General features: G+C 39.1%; 1 protein-coding gene across 1 annotated transcript in view; it reads right to left on the minus strand.

The window, feature by feature from the left end:
* Nucleotides 1-17,534, minus strand: part of LOC150089432 (CCN family member 5-like) — a 115,096-nt gene that overhangs the window by 9,999 nt on the left and 87,563 nt on the right. Inside the window, exon 4 of the mRNA XM_090368588.1 lies at nt 11,882-12,063. Coding sequence (XP_090224714.1) covers nt 11,882-12,063 — 182 coding nt within the window. The remainder of the gene's footprint in view (nt 1-11,881; nt 12,064-17,534) is intronic.

Consider the following 17,534-nt stretch of genomic DNA (forward strand, 5'->3'; position numbering starts at 1 on the left):
ATGAACACATACATATCATTAAGAAAATATAGCGCGAGGAAGATTCCAAAATGGATGAATATGAAGCTGGCCATTCTAGTAGAGCAGAAAAAAGGTAGCAAAGGAAAGTTACAGAGCGACGAAAAGTATTATTACAAATCAACTTGTAGCTGTTATAGGCTTTAGTGATTTTACACATGAGAGGCCAAAGCTAAGCATAAGAATGCATTAGCTAAGAGAACAAAGAATGAAGTCAAGGAGTTTTTCATGTATGTGAATACAAAGAAGAAAACGAAGATTGGATCCTTGTGTACTGGGTGTGAGAAAGTCTTAGACAACTCAGCTGACGAATTGAATAGGTACTTCACATCGCTCTTTACGGACCAAAGACCCTATATGCTGAAGAGAAGCTATGTGCGAGTAAGGCTGAGTCAAATGAATTTAGTGATTTCTAAATTGCAGATGAATATTCATTATAAAAAAACTTTCATGCCTAAAGGCAAGTAAGGCTCCTGGAGTTGAAGGCATATACCCAATAATTTTGAGGATGGTAGCCAGAGACCGTATTGAACCATTGACCTTAAGGTCAATTATGAGGGAATCGTTGGACTCAATAGAAATTCCTTTGGATTGGAGAAGTGTCGACGTAACGCCAATCCATAAAGGCGATTCTAAGAGTGAAGTTGGTAACTAGAGACCGGATATTCTGACTAATCGATCTATAGTTACCGACCGGTTAGTTAAGGGAAAGTCTTAGAAGTAATGATTAAGAGTGGAATCCAGAGACATTTAGAAAGAAATGGCATTCTGAAAGAACACGCACAACATGGTTTTGTTAAGGGAAGATCAAATTTAACTAGCCTAGTAAGCTAACTTTGACACATTACTCATTATGCAGTGAACAATTTCGATATAATTAATTGGAATTTTAGCAAGGCATTTGACTTAATCACTCATGAGAGGTTATTGCATAAGCTGGAACATGCTGGAATTCGGAAACATTTTGAGATGGATTGCATGTGATGAATGGGTATTCTTCAGATTGGTGTATCGTCAGAAGTGGAGTCCCCAAGGATCGGTCCTTGAACCCCTGTTGCTTCTGATTTTCATAACCGACATCGACGAAGAGTTAAAGGGTATGATGTGAAATTGGGACAGTGATTAATGGTCAGGGGCCAAGCAGTATTCCTTCAGAATGACTGGAAAAGTCTTCAAGAATGGCCAGAAAAGCTAGGTTTTAATGTACCGAAATGCAAGGTCTTACACTTAGGGAATAGCAACCTCCAAATAAATTATACACTTGGTGGGGTTGAATTAAAAACAGCAGAGGAAGAAAGAGATCTGGGAGTTATATGGGCAGGTGTGAAGTTTTCTGAGCAGTGTAAACAGGCAGCAGCCAGGTAAGCGCATAGGGTTCTATCAATGATTTCTTGAACAATAACCTGCAAAGATAGGAGGATCGTAATCCCACTGTATAAGGCAATTGTAAGACCGCATTTGGAATACTGCGTCCATTGATGGAGACGCAGAATTCCAAAAAAAGTTCTCATCCAAAAAGGCATCGAGTTCTTGACAGTCCAAAAACGGTTAACTCTCATGGAGAGATCGGCAAACAGGCGACCGTACGAGGGCAGGCTTCGATTATGTGGGCTACAGAGAACTTGACAACCAGGCGCCTTAGAGGGAACTTGACACTAGATTTGTAATACTGTGAGAGGAATAAGCAAAACGAATGAAGGCGGAATTTTCATTATCATAAAGCATTCCAAAACTAGAAAACTAGGGCCAAATTCAAACAACAGGGGAAGTAGTTTTTAGACTAGATTGTAGGAAGTTTTCTTTCAGCCAGCAAGTTTCCTCAGCAGCTAGTTGAGACTGACAATTCGAAGGAATTCAAAAATCAACTGAACATTTACCTACATTAGGAGGAAAGCACATAATTTGTATTTTTCTTCCCTTTTTTTTCTTTTATTTTGGCTGTTATATCAAAAGCCTATGGTTTCCTTACACTGTATGGCTAATACCAATATTATTATAGTAGCGCTCCAAGTGTACCAAACAGCAGCGACCACCCGTATTAGTATTTCCTATTGAGAAATAAACGTTGGATTAAAAGACAGCACATAATGGAATGCATTAGAAATACGATTGAAAATTTTATTAGTCGGGTATTCTAGGTTTGGCGAGCTCATCAAGTTGATGAGGATCATAAACTGGTTCTCTAAGAGACAGGGAGATACTCAAGGTATTGTAAAGCGATGCTTTGCAAGGATATACCACAACACAAAGGTATGTCAATGGTGAAAAGAAAGTCTCGTTTTCAAAAATTATCTATGAAAACAAGGATACTTCACCTAAGTGTGTATATGAACGTATGATTTGAAAGGAATGAAATCAGGATAACAAAAACCCAACCATATTTCTGACTATGGAATCGGTAGGATTATTATGGACGCTATTTGTACTTGAGGTTTCACTGCGCAAAAACTGCCTCGGCTGTATTGAACCTTTTGGACATTAATTCTGAATTACAAAGTCAAATAACGAAAAGGTCATACGCCGGTATTTTTTTCTGAAATCGCCTTCAGTGAGAATTTATTCTTTGAGCTAGGATTTTTTTTTTAATTCAGTAAGACAATGTTCTTTAATTCTCACTGATAAAGATATCATATTTAATTTTATGCTGCTGTTGTGTTTTAGGAGTATCAGCACCATTGTGCATTATATCTTTACGAATTCACAACCCGATTTGAATGTTGTGCAGGCTTTAATTTCATGTAAATTGTGGTTACATCGATAATAAACCATACAGAGCCCAAGTTGACATTTCATTATCCTAACTGTTTTATAACTGAAATATGTACAGACAATTAATCCAGAACAGGGAATTTCCCAGAGTCTGCTGATCAGAAAGAATAAGGAAGAAGAACAAGAAGGCCTTTTCGTTTTAAGTAATTACATTGAACGGATGCAAACTCCTAAAATCCTTCAGAAATTTGTAATGTGGATCATTACCAAAAATGGTGGAGCAAATATCTATTCTGGCATTGACTTTAGAGTTTTGATTGCGCTCTTTTAAAGCATTTCTTTCTTTCTTTCTCTTCTGTGAAAGTTCCTAAACATTTTGTAATAATTTTTTTAAAAAATTCATAAGATTTATTTTATATAATTTAAGAAATAAGAATTATTAACAGTTGTTTGCTAATAATTATATCTCCAACTTAAAAACACGTACAGTTGATAAGTACAGCAAATTTAAACAAATTGGGTCTCATTTTCACCAAAATATTATACTAAAAAAGAAACAAAATCAAAAGAAAGACCTCTGAACAGTGTACAGCATGAAATTTGCTAATTTTCAGTAGCAAAGATTTGCTATTGCAAAGTTGCCCAACACATATTCCATCTTGTTTTGTACATGTCTTAACGTCGCTGTTTCTTAGACTCAAAATTCTAGTTCACAGATTCTGACAATCTTTCAGAACAAATTTCGTTATTAAATAAAAAAAAAATTCTACGGACTCATAACACGTTATAAACAAGTTCAGCAGTGCACTGTGGGAACAAACGTGTTTAGGAACTTTACAAAAAAAAAGACAATGTTGAGATATAGATTTTTAGAGATGGAGATTACACTTTATCTCGCAAACGCATCTCTACAAACAATAAACGAAGTTTAAACATCTTGTGGTATTACAGAAAATGCGTTCTGATCGAAGGCGGCGCACATATCCGTAATTTGACGTGAACGGATTAGTGGGTAGTCCGGCTCTGTGGGCAGTGCCCCGCCAGATACAGGAAAATCACGTCTGGCCACATTTAAAAGCAATGACGAAGTTAGATGGGAAATAAGAATTTGCGAGGATTTGCTTCTTGAAAGTGGCGTGCGATTGATACAGACTTCTTGAAGGCGAAGAAACACTGGCCATTACCCTATTTGGCGCAAATACATGACGCGATCGTGCAGCTTGTGTAGGAAGATTAGAATCTTCCTACACAAGCTGCAGAGTGTGAACTCCTTGACAGAAGCAAAACGGAAGTTCTCCTTTATGCCATTGTGTGGGAAATCGTCAGAACTGGCGAGAGATTAAATAAAGTTCGTCTTACTCTCAGCATAAACGACAGCGAGTATTACGGAAACATAACTTTAGGCGTCCGTCCTCTTTCAAACAAGTTGGAAGAGATCAAAAAGTCGAAAATCTGTCCTGCCAATCAACTTATAGATAAATTACGTTAGGAAAGGAATCTGGAGACTGTACTCAGATGCACTTAGTTTTCTAGCCTTTCCACTACGTTTCCAATCACCGTCATGGAAGAACATCAAGAAGTTTTAGGTAAGTATCACCAGCATAGCTCAAATATAAAATAAGAAATTTCGCAGTTTCATTCCAAGCTCCGAACAGGATCTCGTTGATTAAACGTCAGCAGCAGCAGCAGCAGCAGAAAACCACCATTGACTACTTCTAATCAAGACCCGATATAATGTACCTTACATTAAAAATACACTATGTGGCTTCTTTATGAGGCGTACCCGACCTTTTTCATGAATTGGAGCGTTCCTTCAGAAACACCATCATATGTTCGTACCATGGGATATAAAGGAAGTGGGCAGATACAAAGAGATGCTGCCTATGCGACTGAGTGCAAAAACGAGCAAGACAAAAGATTTAAATGACTACGTCAGACCAGCACATTGGCATGAATATCTCTGAAACTGAAATCCTACTGCGATTTTCACGTGCGACTCTCACGAGATTGGTAAAATAACAGCAATGCACGGTCAGAAACAGCACGCTAATAAACCAACGGAGACGGTCAGGGCCTTTGCAGGGCAAAAATGCCAGTCAAATAACAACCCATTACAACAGGGGTAACCAAAGAGGCACTTCATAATGCAAAAAGTGACGTGCTTTGTTACGGATGGCGTGTTGTCTCAGCCGACAACTGAACCGGGTTCCACTCCTCTGAGAAAAAAAAAAGGGGGGGATACCCTAGCCCCCTTCACCTTCAAACCCTACTTCCCGGAGTGACGATTCTCTCGTCCCTCCAAAATCATTTCTACTCTGGTGGGGCATTGAAACTTGCGGCTGTCCCTATTGGCCCCATACTTCTGTCTTTCTCCCCCCCCCAGTCTTCAGCCTTCCCCCCCTCTATCTTCACGCTAACGAAGCGCCCACACGCCTAAATTTAAACCCATCCAAAATATCTTCACCCACGTCCGGGCCTATCAACTCACGCGATTGACGCTGGTATGTGTATGCACGTTGTGCGTATATACGTACGTGTGTGTGTCCTGAGCAGACAGAGTGTACAAATACATATATGTATTTGTAAGGACCTAAAAAAATATATTTTTTAGGTCCTAGTCACTGAAATCTCAGGAAATTAGGTGGCAGGACCTGCCAGAGTGAAACTAAAACTACTGGTGTTTCCTGATCTGGCTCCACGGGGCGAAGATGGGGCAACGTTGGGCCTCAGCAGGGGTCCAGCGGCTAAACGACCAGATGAAAAACGGTACATGACACTACACATATACAATATCCATACACTTAAATCTCTGGCATTTCCAGCGAACTGGTACACCCACAACGAAAACTACGCGGAGTTGGGGGAAATCCCTGGTGCTGTCTGACACCAAATACACCTTAACGCTGGTCATTGGAAGATTGAAACAAACGTTTCCTGGTCTGATAAAACTCGTTCCTGCTGTTTTACAGTGATGGCCACAATGACCATAATATGGTGAAAACTTCACGATTTCATTGAGTTATCCTACCAGCTGCCAAAAATGCAGGCTGCTGGTGGTGAGTAACGATGTGGGAGAGTATCATAGTGCATATTAGGCTCTCCTTGATATCAGTGGGGAAAAATGTGGATTCCAAAGGGCATCTGGAAATTGTTGCTAACCAAACTTACCCCTTCAGAGCTGCACTGAATCCATCTAAGAACCTCTTCCAACAGGATAATATGCCAGATCATAAGGCCAGAATTGTCTTGAACTGATTCCAAGAACATGAAAGTGAGTTCAGCAACTGCGGTTGCCTTAACTGTCATTAGATCTCAATCCAATTAAGCACCTGAGAGATGAGGTTGAAAGAGGTCTTCGGAATAGAGATTCGCAACCATCCAATTTACAACAATTGTAGGAAAGAAATGAGTTAACATGGCCCAGAATCTCGGTAGCATACTTCCATCACCTCGCTGAGTCCGTGCAGCAATGAATACAGGCTGTTATGGGGACTAAAGGGGAAAAACACGCTCTATCAAGTAGGTGCAAAACTTTGCATTTCCATTTGACTTGCTGCTTTAATATGTTTTTACAATGTTTTACTTCACATTCAGATGAAGTCAGTTGCGGTTGCTACTGATCTACATTTTGTGAGGAGTATAATACGGCTGCCTCTGTCTGTAAACTGCTTGTATTCTATTTTCAGTTTGCTTGTTTCGCGGGATGAAAAATCACGCATAATGGTACCAGTTGTAAGATCTGAAAATCTTACAAAAATAAAATGTATTTTTTTGACTTCTGAAGTTAGTTTTCCTTTTTGGATTCTTGCCGTTGAGAGAAATGTTAATAGCGTCAGTTTCTATAAACAAGAATTATCCAGTAAGGATTGTAAAACTTAAAAGGTAGGAAGAACGAAAAACAGAAAAATTAGCTTTGCATCCGTCAAAACAGAAAACTGACGGAAAATACTATAGCAAGCCCAGCAGGTGGTACGGCGCAACAAGTTTATGAGGGGTCACGCACCGGAAACGCATATGGCTAAACGCACACACAAGCCTCTAAAAATAGACGCGATGGTCTCCAGTGACACATTTGTGGTTTGTCTGTAGTGCTTTTGAGACAAGCTGTGATGACCCAGAAGGAGTTGTTTTGATACATTCGGCCTACATGAAAGAGCTCAACGGATGTCAACAGGTAGGAAATAAAAAAGGAGAGGGGTATTGTGAATCACGTGCTACCAGGGCTGGCTGACCTGCCAACAAATGAAGGATAAAAATGAATATAGGAAGGAGGAGATTGGTAGAACCACTGTAGGAAGGCGTAACAAACTCGGAAAAATTGTGGATGGAGACGGACAGAAGGAGAGTGAGGGAGTGTCAGTGAGTTGGGCAGTAAGATGAGAGTGAGTCAGTGTCAGTGAGTTGGGCAGTAAGATGAGAGGGAGAGTGTCAGTGAGTTGGGCAGTAAGATGAGAGGGGGTCAGTGTCAGTGAGTTGGGCAGTAAGATGAGAGTGGGTCAGTGTCAGTGAGTGGGGCAGTAAGATGAGAGTTGGAGAAGAAAAGAAAGGAATGAGTTTTTTTAGATAGAGTAGCCGGTGGAGAAAAGTGGCTAAGTTTAATGTGTAGTCAGTATGGGGGGTAGATAAGCTTTAGGTGAACAGTTAAGTCGTTGATCTAATAAGTTAGTGAGAGAGGCAGTCGAGTACGTGGAAAGATGAAGATGAGGTGCAGAAGTCGGTCAGACAGTCAGTCAAAAGTAGACTGAGTTTCGAAGTGAGAGATGAACACGTGCCATAGAAAAGAGGGAAAATTTTTCAAGATCCTTAAAGTAGATGAGAAGGAGTCAACTCCATTATGAAGGAACGATATTGCCTGATATTTTGAGAGCAAGTACGCTGGAGCTGATGAAATCCGAAGCCGGACAAAAAGAGTACAGCCATTCTGATCAGATGAAATTAATGCGTCCATAAAGAAATAAAAAGGTACCCAGGAAGGAATCCAGTATCTTATATCGAACTCCCCCAGTGATTATGAGATGCGACCCAGATAGAAAGAATCCCCTACTCGCTTAGAGAAGGATGTACCGTGAAGTCTGCCAAGTTATGTAAGTAAGTGATTAGTTTGTTTAAGTACTCTCAACATCACACCGACTATAGGCACTCGATAACCAATTTATCAGAACTTTTGATTGAACACATATGAATAAGTAGTACTTTATTGTAATGAATAAGTTAGTGAATGTTATGGACTGAAGGACATTACCCAGGGCAAGTCATATATATATATAAATAAATTTTGGAAGGGAATAGATATAAAATTTTTGATGTGATTGATACTTGTTAATATTTGGTTAAATAAGTGAATGACTAAGTATGAATTTTGGAAGGGGATAGATGGATGTCAGTAACCCCCAAATGTGCAAGTAGTTAATTGTAGAAATTTGATAGTAATAATTACCTAGATTAGAGAAGGTTGTAGGCTATAATCTGTTAGAAACCAGAGTAATGATTTATACTGAAATTAAGAGTATCGGAGCTTTATCAATTTGGAGTAGGAATTGTTTTGTAATGAAAGGAGAATGTTAATAGATTCTTTTGAAAGTCAATTGAACTCAGGAGTAAGGAAGTAGAAACATTTTGTTAGTTTAGAGGCTTTTGTTATGATTTATGATTTATGTAAAGGAAATAGCCCTCCTTGAGTTTGCTCAATAGGCAAATTACTTTGCTCATTTACATTCTGTTATAAGAAGATGAAATTAAATCTATTTGGTCATAAGTTTAATAAATTTCTTTTGTTTGATGTATCTATGTAAAAGTGTCCAATAAAGTGTATTTTTATTATACAACATTTGTGTGTCTCTTTGTTATTCTGAGAAAAAGCCTATCCAAAGGGAATTAAACACATCAAGGAGATTTTCCCCTAGAACTTGGAAATTTTCTGTGAAGTAAAATAGTCAGATTGCGCAAGTGGGGAGTTATTATAAAGGGGAGTTGTTGAAAGGGGAAACAATAAATATAACCAAATATATAAAATAACATTTTCTAAAATACCCCCCCCACACAGTAAATAGAAGAACACTGTTATTACTGAAAGACAGTCAATTATACGAGTAGGATCAACAGTTATTATTTTCAAATGAATTTTATATAAGATTAAACGAGTAGTACTAATGCGATCACAAATAGTTAAGCAGATGAAAGGAGTGATAATGGGTTACACTCAATTACCATCTCAAATGTAAATAACAGAGCTCTCTCCATTAATCACGAAATATCAAATCATCACACGTAAACTAAATTTTTACATTCTTTCTAATAAAAGAAAGAGTCCATGCTCATTTTAGAAAAATGAAAAGGTATTTGAATAAATCTGCAGTACTTAATTCTCACAAACGAAGTGGATAATCAAATCACAATATCGAACTTTTTATGTAACATTTTTTAAAGCTTTTAGTGTTCAGACGCCTGATAGAACGCAGCTCTGGCATTTAAAAAAGGGACTCGACTGCAATGCGGGGTTTGGAATATAAGAGATTGCTGATTTGATATAAAACTACTTGATTTGGATTAATTCATATAAACTTTAAGAATGACATACCGCAGATCATATTAAAATCTGATTTAACTTTTTCTTTTAATTCCATTAGAATACTTAACGGTTTTATTTTTCTTTGCAGCGATGATCAGGTACATTGAATTTACTTGTTCTTTTGAATTTAATGAGAATATAGCAAAATGACTGATCTTTTTATGGAAATTACCATTTACAAGACTTCGTTTCTGTTTTTATCTCGTGTTACTGGTTGTGCATCTAGAATTTCCAATTGAAAGTTTATTTTTTTGTCTCCAGTTCACCAGGCTTCGCTGCTGTTAAATGAGAATACGTGCAAGTAACTGAATATGTATTTCTCTCTAATAATTAAATACGAAGAAGTCTACGCTGTTTATCCTATTTCTTTTATATTTTTTATCTTCGCAAGTCTGGTGTTAACATGAATGCCGTGTGGCAATTTCGTATATTTTTAATGAGAGGAAAAAAAAAAGATTTAAACCTGACTGAATTATTTCTTTTTATCAGACATGAAATGAGAATGAATACTTGGCCATTTATATTAATGTGCTTCTTGCGTATTAACAAACAGTAATTAACTATTTATGCCGATAAAAACACTACGTAACATTGGCTTTTATTCTGACCTTGTATCGGAATAACTTTAGTAAATTAACGTAGTCTACGATGTTTTTATCTTTAAATAAAAAAAAGTAGTCATTCATCTATTTCTAAGAGGATTTTTATTCTTTTATGAGAAGATAAAGAAAGTGAATTTAATTGCTTGCCAGAATTAATTGCAAAACAAATGAAAACGCAAAAAATTAAAGTAAACGGAATAGAAGTTTACTTTCAACTGAGACAGTCTCCTTTATGAAATTAAAGGTTTAATGAAGTTTCTTAAAAACTCACGAGTCTTTAGAGCTGTAGTTGAACATTCTTAAAGTAAATTTTGAATGGAATATGCAATGGTATCAAAAGGTTTAGGAACGTTTAAAAGAGTCCCCGAAAAACACTGCGCATTATCGTGTTGTTGTATTGGGGTTATAGGAGCATCAGCTACTAAGGTACACACTCTGTAAATTGCGTGTATTCTATGGTCGATTGGCTGTTTGCTGGAAGAAAAACCATGCTACCTCACCTGAGACCGACTAACTCGGCCACGTTGTGGAAAAGGCATAATCGGACATGTACAGATATTCGTAGTTAATGGCTGGTTGATACACGAGTGTTCAATCAGTTTGTGTCGGCCGAAAACAAGTAGATGCGTGTCCGATCAGAAAGAAAGGGCAGAAAAGAATTCACTCCAACCAAGAGCTTGCACTTCGTGCAAGCTCTTGGTTGGAGTGAATGCGTTTCTCTTTTGCCAGTGTTACCAAACTTCCGAAACTTTGATTAATACACATTATCATCTGATGTTTAGAACGCTTGTTTCCAAACGCTGTATGAATCATTAAGTTACTAAACTGTAATTTTGAAGAATAAAAGTTTCTCTTGGAAACACTTTCAACAAAAGGGAAACGCATTTAAATTTGATTAACCTTCGACGTTTCCAAGTCTTATTCAGTTTGTCCGATTATTCCAGAATCCCTCTCCCGTATCGGCAGTAACCATCTTTCACATTGATCAGGTCTTACATCTTATTACATTTGTTCGTCAGTCTGGCATTACAGTTAAGGCAGTAAATTGTTTTCTTAATTAGCTAGCGGTAGAAGTGACACGGGAGATTTACAGCAGTTGTCTCTGACATGTTAAGAGTCGTTTTATTTCTCAATACCAGAAATAGCCAACCCTCATCCTCCCTCAACCTTACCCGATCCTGAGGTGTCACGCCCTTATTATTGTTCGCTACAAATACGAAACATGAAGGTGATTTGTGCCAGTGAGGTTGGCAAGCGCGTGCATCATGGGAAATGAAACGCTAATAGAAGCCACATATCAGTTGGTGGAATTAGTCACACAACAAATTATTCTCTGCTTTGTTATTTGTGCGCGCGTAATTATTCTATCGGCTTTACGAGTCATTAGCCGCTGTACGAACTTTGTGAACTGCCATTGCGTTCTTTGAAGGAATTTTCCATTTACGGCAGTTGGAGTTTCTGGGAATTTTTGAGCAAACAACAGCATTAAGCGACTGCAGATGAGACGAATAAACTTGTAATAATAGTTCATCGATTTAACAAAGAATTCATTTAGAAATGTTAACATTTTGGTTTGTCTATCAGACCTTATATTCTAAAATAAGGCGGCTATTTTTCCCTTTTCTCTTCATCGTCTGTGATAAATATCTCCTTCTGATTATATACGTTTTAAGTACAATATTCGTCTTTACTGTCGTGTGGCAGAACTGACGAACCTCGTATTCGAACATTATTACGAGCAGGATCGCGCATGAGCAGGGTGCACTACGTCCACTCTTGCCAGATGTCGAATGTTTGCTCTTTGTATTCAGCTGGAGACCGCAATTTCCTGTGGAAATATCAGCCTGCTAACAAAAATAGAAGTTCCAGTCGCTGATACTGGCTGCACGATCGTTAAGAGGTTCCTTCTCATCTCCATAAACTAAGAATTGGCGATGCTTATTTTAAATAAATATTATCGTAATGATAGATTGACGGAACTCACTCTCATCCGATGGTAAATACTGCCCATATCCGCGTCCTCACAAGGCCTCAGCTGACACACTCTGCTTTCATTACGGAGCTGGCAGTCGGGACTATTCGTTAGCCTCACAGACACTCCGACACCGCACGTTGCAGAACAAGGACTCCACTCGGATGAGAAACGTAGACACTCCTCTTCTTTGACTTAGGAAAAAACAAAAAACGAATACATTATTCTTTCAAAAAGATAAAAGCCAGAAAAAAAATGGATAAACATATTGAAAGGAAATTGTAGTAAGATACACGCTCGCCGTGTGTCTGAAAGAGATAATTATAAAATAAATCTTCAGTATTTTCCAGCACATCATGTAATATCATTTAATTTCATTAATCCTTTAAATCCATTTTTTACGTGAGATCTGTTTTTAATAAATCTGCAGAGATCTAACAAAAATAGGTTCTCACATAAACAAACTTACAGGTTTTAGAATAAAAGCAAATTCCAGACATGAAATACCGACATTAATGGACCGAGGAATTTGGGTGTTAATCTAAAACAGGGCAACTGAACTTGAGTTCTATTTCAAAAATATAACGAGGTTTGTATCCCCTTTACAGACGATGTCAGAACACGATTTTAGGTTCGGAACATGCAAATAAAGCAGATTATAAAACTTCTCGCCCAAACAGCACCATTCATTTTCTAATCTCTCGTAGTAACAAAACGCATTTAATTACGTTTCCTCTTCTTCAAAATTCAAAGCATACGTTTATAACATTTGGATTGGTGAATGGCTGTTATCAAGAAAGTCGCAAGATTCACAATTTGAAGGTAGGAAACGATATTAGGAATATCTCAGAAGTATGATCCAGATCTGCCAATATTTGACACTTCTCAGGATGACTGTTATCAGGCCCTTGGAGAGACGGGGTGAAGACTTCTAGGTGTACCTTTCTCAATGTTGTTTAAATCCTCTGTAAAATGGCAATCCCGGGGTATAAATGAAAATAGTTTCGTTTTAACTAGATGATCTCGTGGATATCGAAATATAGTATTTCTGATCATGTTTTTGGTTTTATTCTCGTGGTTAGCCGAATTTGAGATACATTTCTAAGAAGGGAAGAACTTTTTGAATATTTTCACGCCTCAGCAGAGTTAGTCGATCTCGGTCGAGGATCTCGTAAACTTGGGATTTTCTTCCTGTAGAAAAGTAAAATTCCCGGAAAAATACACAAAATTTACAAAAACAATATACTGATTACTCGTGTCCTTAGTTACCTGGGCCCATGACCCAACTTTAAGCAGATAGTTGCAAATTCATGTTACTGCCAAAAGATTGTCAGTTTCTTAGAGGCAACATTGATTTTGATCACATTGTATTATTCACTTTAATTGTGAAAAACATCCATAAAAATTCCTCCTATCATCGACGGGACTCCAACTCAGGTCTTTTCCACCTAGTATGGGAAGGACAGCGATTCTGCCAATTATGATACCCACAAGAGCTTCCTTACGAGGAAAAAATTCTCTTTTCATTTCCTTTAGTTGTCCAGTTTGTCGGCCAATTCGGAAACATTTAAGGTGCCCTCGAATACACACAAGCAGACTGACAGATAATGCATTTATCTTTTCTTGGAAACGAATTGCAAATGCATGAATAAACTGACAATAAATAGTAAAAGTTTTACAATATAAATTGTAACTCCTTAATTTTCTCTTGTCAATCGATTTTTCTTTAAGCACATCGCAGTACAGGGAACCACTTTAAGGTATTAAGTGAAGCACGAGGCACCTTAAACAAATTGCTTTTTCGCACTTAGAAAGGAACACTTGTTAAAAGCATTCCACCCAAGCAGACACTTAAGGGCGAGGGACGTCGACAGAAATGACAGTCTCAGCCTTACCGAGGTACACGAGGGCAGTCAGGTGTGTTTTAGAGGCTGGAAAAGCATAGGATTAAATTTGTAAAAAGATATCGGAATCGAGAAGGATGTAATATTACTAAAGCTTTTTTATTATTTCAAATACCCTTTTATCGTTTTAAGGCAGGCATGCCTTTGACAGATATGAGAACATTAGACTTTGAGTGTTGCTGTAACAGCTGTTCCAACGAGAAATACAAAGTGAGAATAAGAAAAAAAACACACAAGTATGTTTACCACTCTTGAAATACTTTCAAAACAAAGCGTGCCAGAGTTTCCAGTCCCTCAAACATTTCCTGAATTATTGGTCGTTAAGAAACAGCTGTTTAATGTAAAACATTTCCCTGGTGATTGTGTGTAATCTGTTAATGTAAATATACTAAATTAGTTAATGTAAATTTTAGTATTTTGGTGACTGACATAGCGATTTAAGAAATAAATTTTCTTGATTGCCTCATATCCATTAATTGTGTAATTCTACAGATGTCCATATTCTTTGTCCATTTGTGCAGTTTAAAGACCCAAGTTTCTGAGCAATTTAGACGGACCAATTTAGTGGCCATGCAATAAAGATCTTAAAGGTTTCCGATCAAATACATTAGCAAGAAATAATTGTTTTATCCCGTCTTGGATTCGATGGAACACAGAACTGATGTTTGTGAACGGATTCTATCGAAAGAAAACATAACTGGGATTTTTTTTTTTTTTTTTTTTACCAAACTTACAAAGTATGGCATGGCGATGAATGTTCATCATGTGTTGAAAAGCCTTTAGTGGGTCTCGTAGAAATGAGACAAGTGACCGAGAACTCTTAGTTCTATGTGAGCATCTTTTTCAGTCAATGATTTTTAAAGAGTGTTAGACTGTCAATGTGGAATTCTATCGCATATTAATGAAGGATAAAATAAAATCGGAAATATTCCAAACTGAAGAGGTCAACAGTCAAGGCGCATTTGTTTCCGTCAAGCCAATAGCGGGTGTCACACAGTTTTGGTGACAATGAATATCCTCTTTAACTGAGCTCCATTTTCCATACCTAGCGGCACATGCTAAATAGATTTGCTCTCAGCAAGGCAAACTGGGACACCTTCCGAGAGAATCTACGCACAGCAGGCCAGCAATACCTGCACACACTGAGGGAGCAGGGATGCGGGAGCGAAAACCCAGAACGACTCCAGAAGGATTTAACAAAAATAATAACAGAAGCAGCAGAGAAAGCCATGAAGAGAAGAATCCCCATTGCAGGGGCCACGCCCTGGTGGACTCCAGAGCTCACACGAATGAGGAAATTAGTAAAACACAGAAGAAAACAATTTCAGAGGGCTAGGAGGAATTGGCCGCAACCAGAAGTCACTGAACTCAGGAACCAATATAGAATCGCTAGAAATTGTTATACTGAACAGATAAAGAAAGAGAAAAGAGAATCATGGGAGAGGTTGGTACAAGGGTCAGGAAACAGCAACCCCTGGGGGATGGTATACAAAATTACCACTCACAAACTCCCCAGGGGGGGAAGTTGTGACAGCCACCAAAACAGCACAAGGAAATTTAACCATAACCTGGGAGGAGTCGATTGGGAACATCCTGGACAACATCCTTCAGGAGCTGCCAACAACACTAACAGATGAGCAGCAGGCTATCTGCCAAGCAAACAATTGCTATAATAATGACCAAATAGAACCCCCCATCACCTTAGAAGAAATTCAGGATGCAGCAAGCCGCGCAAAAAATAAGAAATGCCCTGGACTGGACCTAATTGAACCGGAGATGGCAAAAGAAGCAATGGAACATATACCGGAATTACTGTTAAAACTATTCAATTGCTGCCTGGAAGCAGGTAAATTTCCACTACAGTGGAAAAAGGGAAATTTAAAACTGCTCCTAAAAAACCCAAAGCCACCAGAGACACCTAGTTCCTACAGACCCATAGCCCTGCTACCAACCCTCAGTAAAATATTCGAAAGGCATTATAATGAAGTAAATCCTAACATGACAAAGCAATATGGATTTACTCCTGGCAAATCCACTATCGAAGCAATACAGAACCTCCTCTCTAGAGCCACCCATTGTCAAAGGAAATACTTCCTCGTCATCGCAGTGGATTTCGCTGGGGCATTCGACACCCTCTGGTGGCCGAGCGTCTTGGCGAGACTCAGAGCTGCCAACCTTCCATTGAATCTTTATTATTGCATGAAGGATTACCTGGCTGATAGAGCAGTGCAAGTTACCACACCATATAAAAGGGGTGATCGCCAATATGGCTGCCGTTGTGAACAGACGTGTGTTTCATCGCTCCGCGAAATTTCAGTTTAAAAAATGTGTTTTACTTCCGTCAGTGCCATGAAATGTATCCTCACTTGAAGACAAACTGGACTGGATTCCGCTGGTGAGAAACTTTTGCCTATATATTGGGAATTTGGTCAGGTTGAAGCGTTATTTATCTGTATCCTTTGTTGCCAGACCGCATGGTCACCATGTCGCTGACAACAGGGCTATAGAGAGGCTGCCGATATAACACGGCGGCCGCGTTCCCACCTGACACCTTGACTGGGGAGGTGCCCCAACTAGTGCAAACTGAGCAGTTGTTGTGCTCTATCAATCTGTGCCTTTACCGAATAATATCACCAAAGAAATATGACTTTAATGTGATCCCCCCCCCCACCATAAACTCCCCATGGAGAAAGAGAGAGGCTATCTTCGCACCTGTGCTTCTACCAGAAATCTGAATGCCATGAGCGTCTTCGCCGCTACTAGATATCCCGCTGGGAAGGTAGTCCCGTCCTTTTAGGAGCATTTCTATATCGGCGTTCCCCCCCCTCCAAGTGCTGTGGGGAGACCCCAAAACTTCCACAGTCCACTGTGTGCCTCCAAATACACCCACGAACTTGTGGTTGGCATCAATCGCCATCATTTTTAACAAACCGTCTAACCCCAACATTGTGAACCCGATTAACCGAACAGTCCCGGTAATCCGGAATCCACGGATATGGAGGGGAAAGACAAGCACAAACACCCCCTGACAGAGACACAAAATGATGACCCCATCATTATTGATAAACTGGAGGATACAGAGGACACCCGACCTGGGACCCCCCCAACCAAGCGGAAAACCCGCAAGCGTGTGGTTCCCGAACCGGACCGCGAAACACGATCTCGGGTTGAAACAAAAGAACAGCCAGAAGCCAATGCATCGCAAAAAGAAAGAAATTATGAAAAACAACAAGAACTATGTCTGGACCATACCATACCAGAGGGCTCCGTATACGAGAAAACTCTCTTTCTGAAAACGGCCCTCGAAACCATTTTTAAGGAGAATCCCAGTAGGATATCGTCTGGCTTGAGATCACAGATTGTCACCATCTTTCACAAGATGGAGACAATTCTGCATGACACACATGTAGAAAATGAGAGAGTCATCACACGGCTACACGCCTACATCGAATGCGGGGGGCAAGATAAATGCCACAGCGCGCCCCGACATATTCTGCAGCGCTGAGGACCAAACCTGCCACTACTACTGTCCACTCCACCAAACCGGCACCCAGGAAGACACTGCTCCCTACTCCACACCTCGTGATTCTCAAACCTACAACCACCGACACTCTTAAAACTAGCGAAGAAGTCAAGAAAAAGGTCATTGACTCCCTAACTCAAGAGTTTAGAACGGCTAAAATCAGAGCCATTAGGAAGACCCGAAACACAGGGGTGATAATTGAGACTGAAACCAAAAGTGATGCAGATCTCATTATCAA

The sequence above is a fragment of the Mastigoproctus giganteus genome, chromosome 2 (genome assembly GCF_048544385.1).
Source record: "Mastigoproctus giganteus isolate SK-2022 chromosome 2, ASM4854438v1, whole genome shotgun sequence".
In the NCBI taxonomy this organism is placed as follows: domain Eukaryota; kingdom Metazoa; phylum Arthropoda; class Arachnida; order Uropygi; family Thelyphonidae; genus Mastigoproctus; species Mastigoproctus giganteus.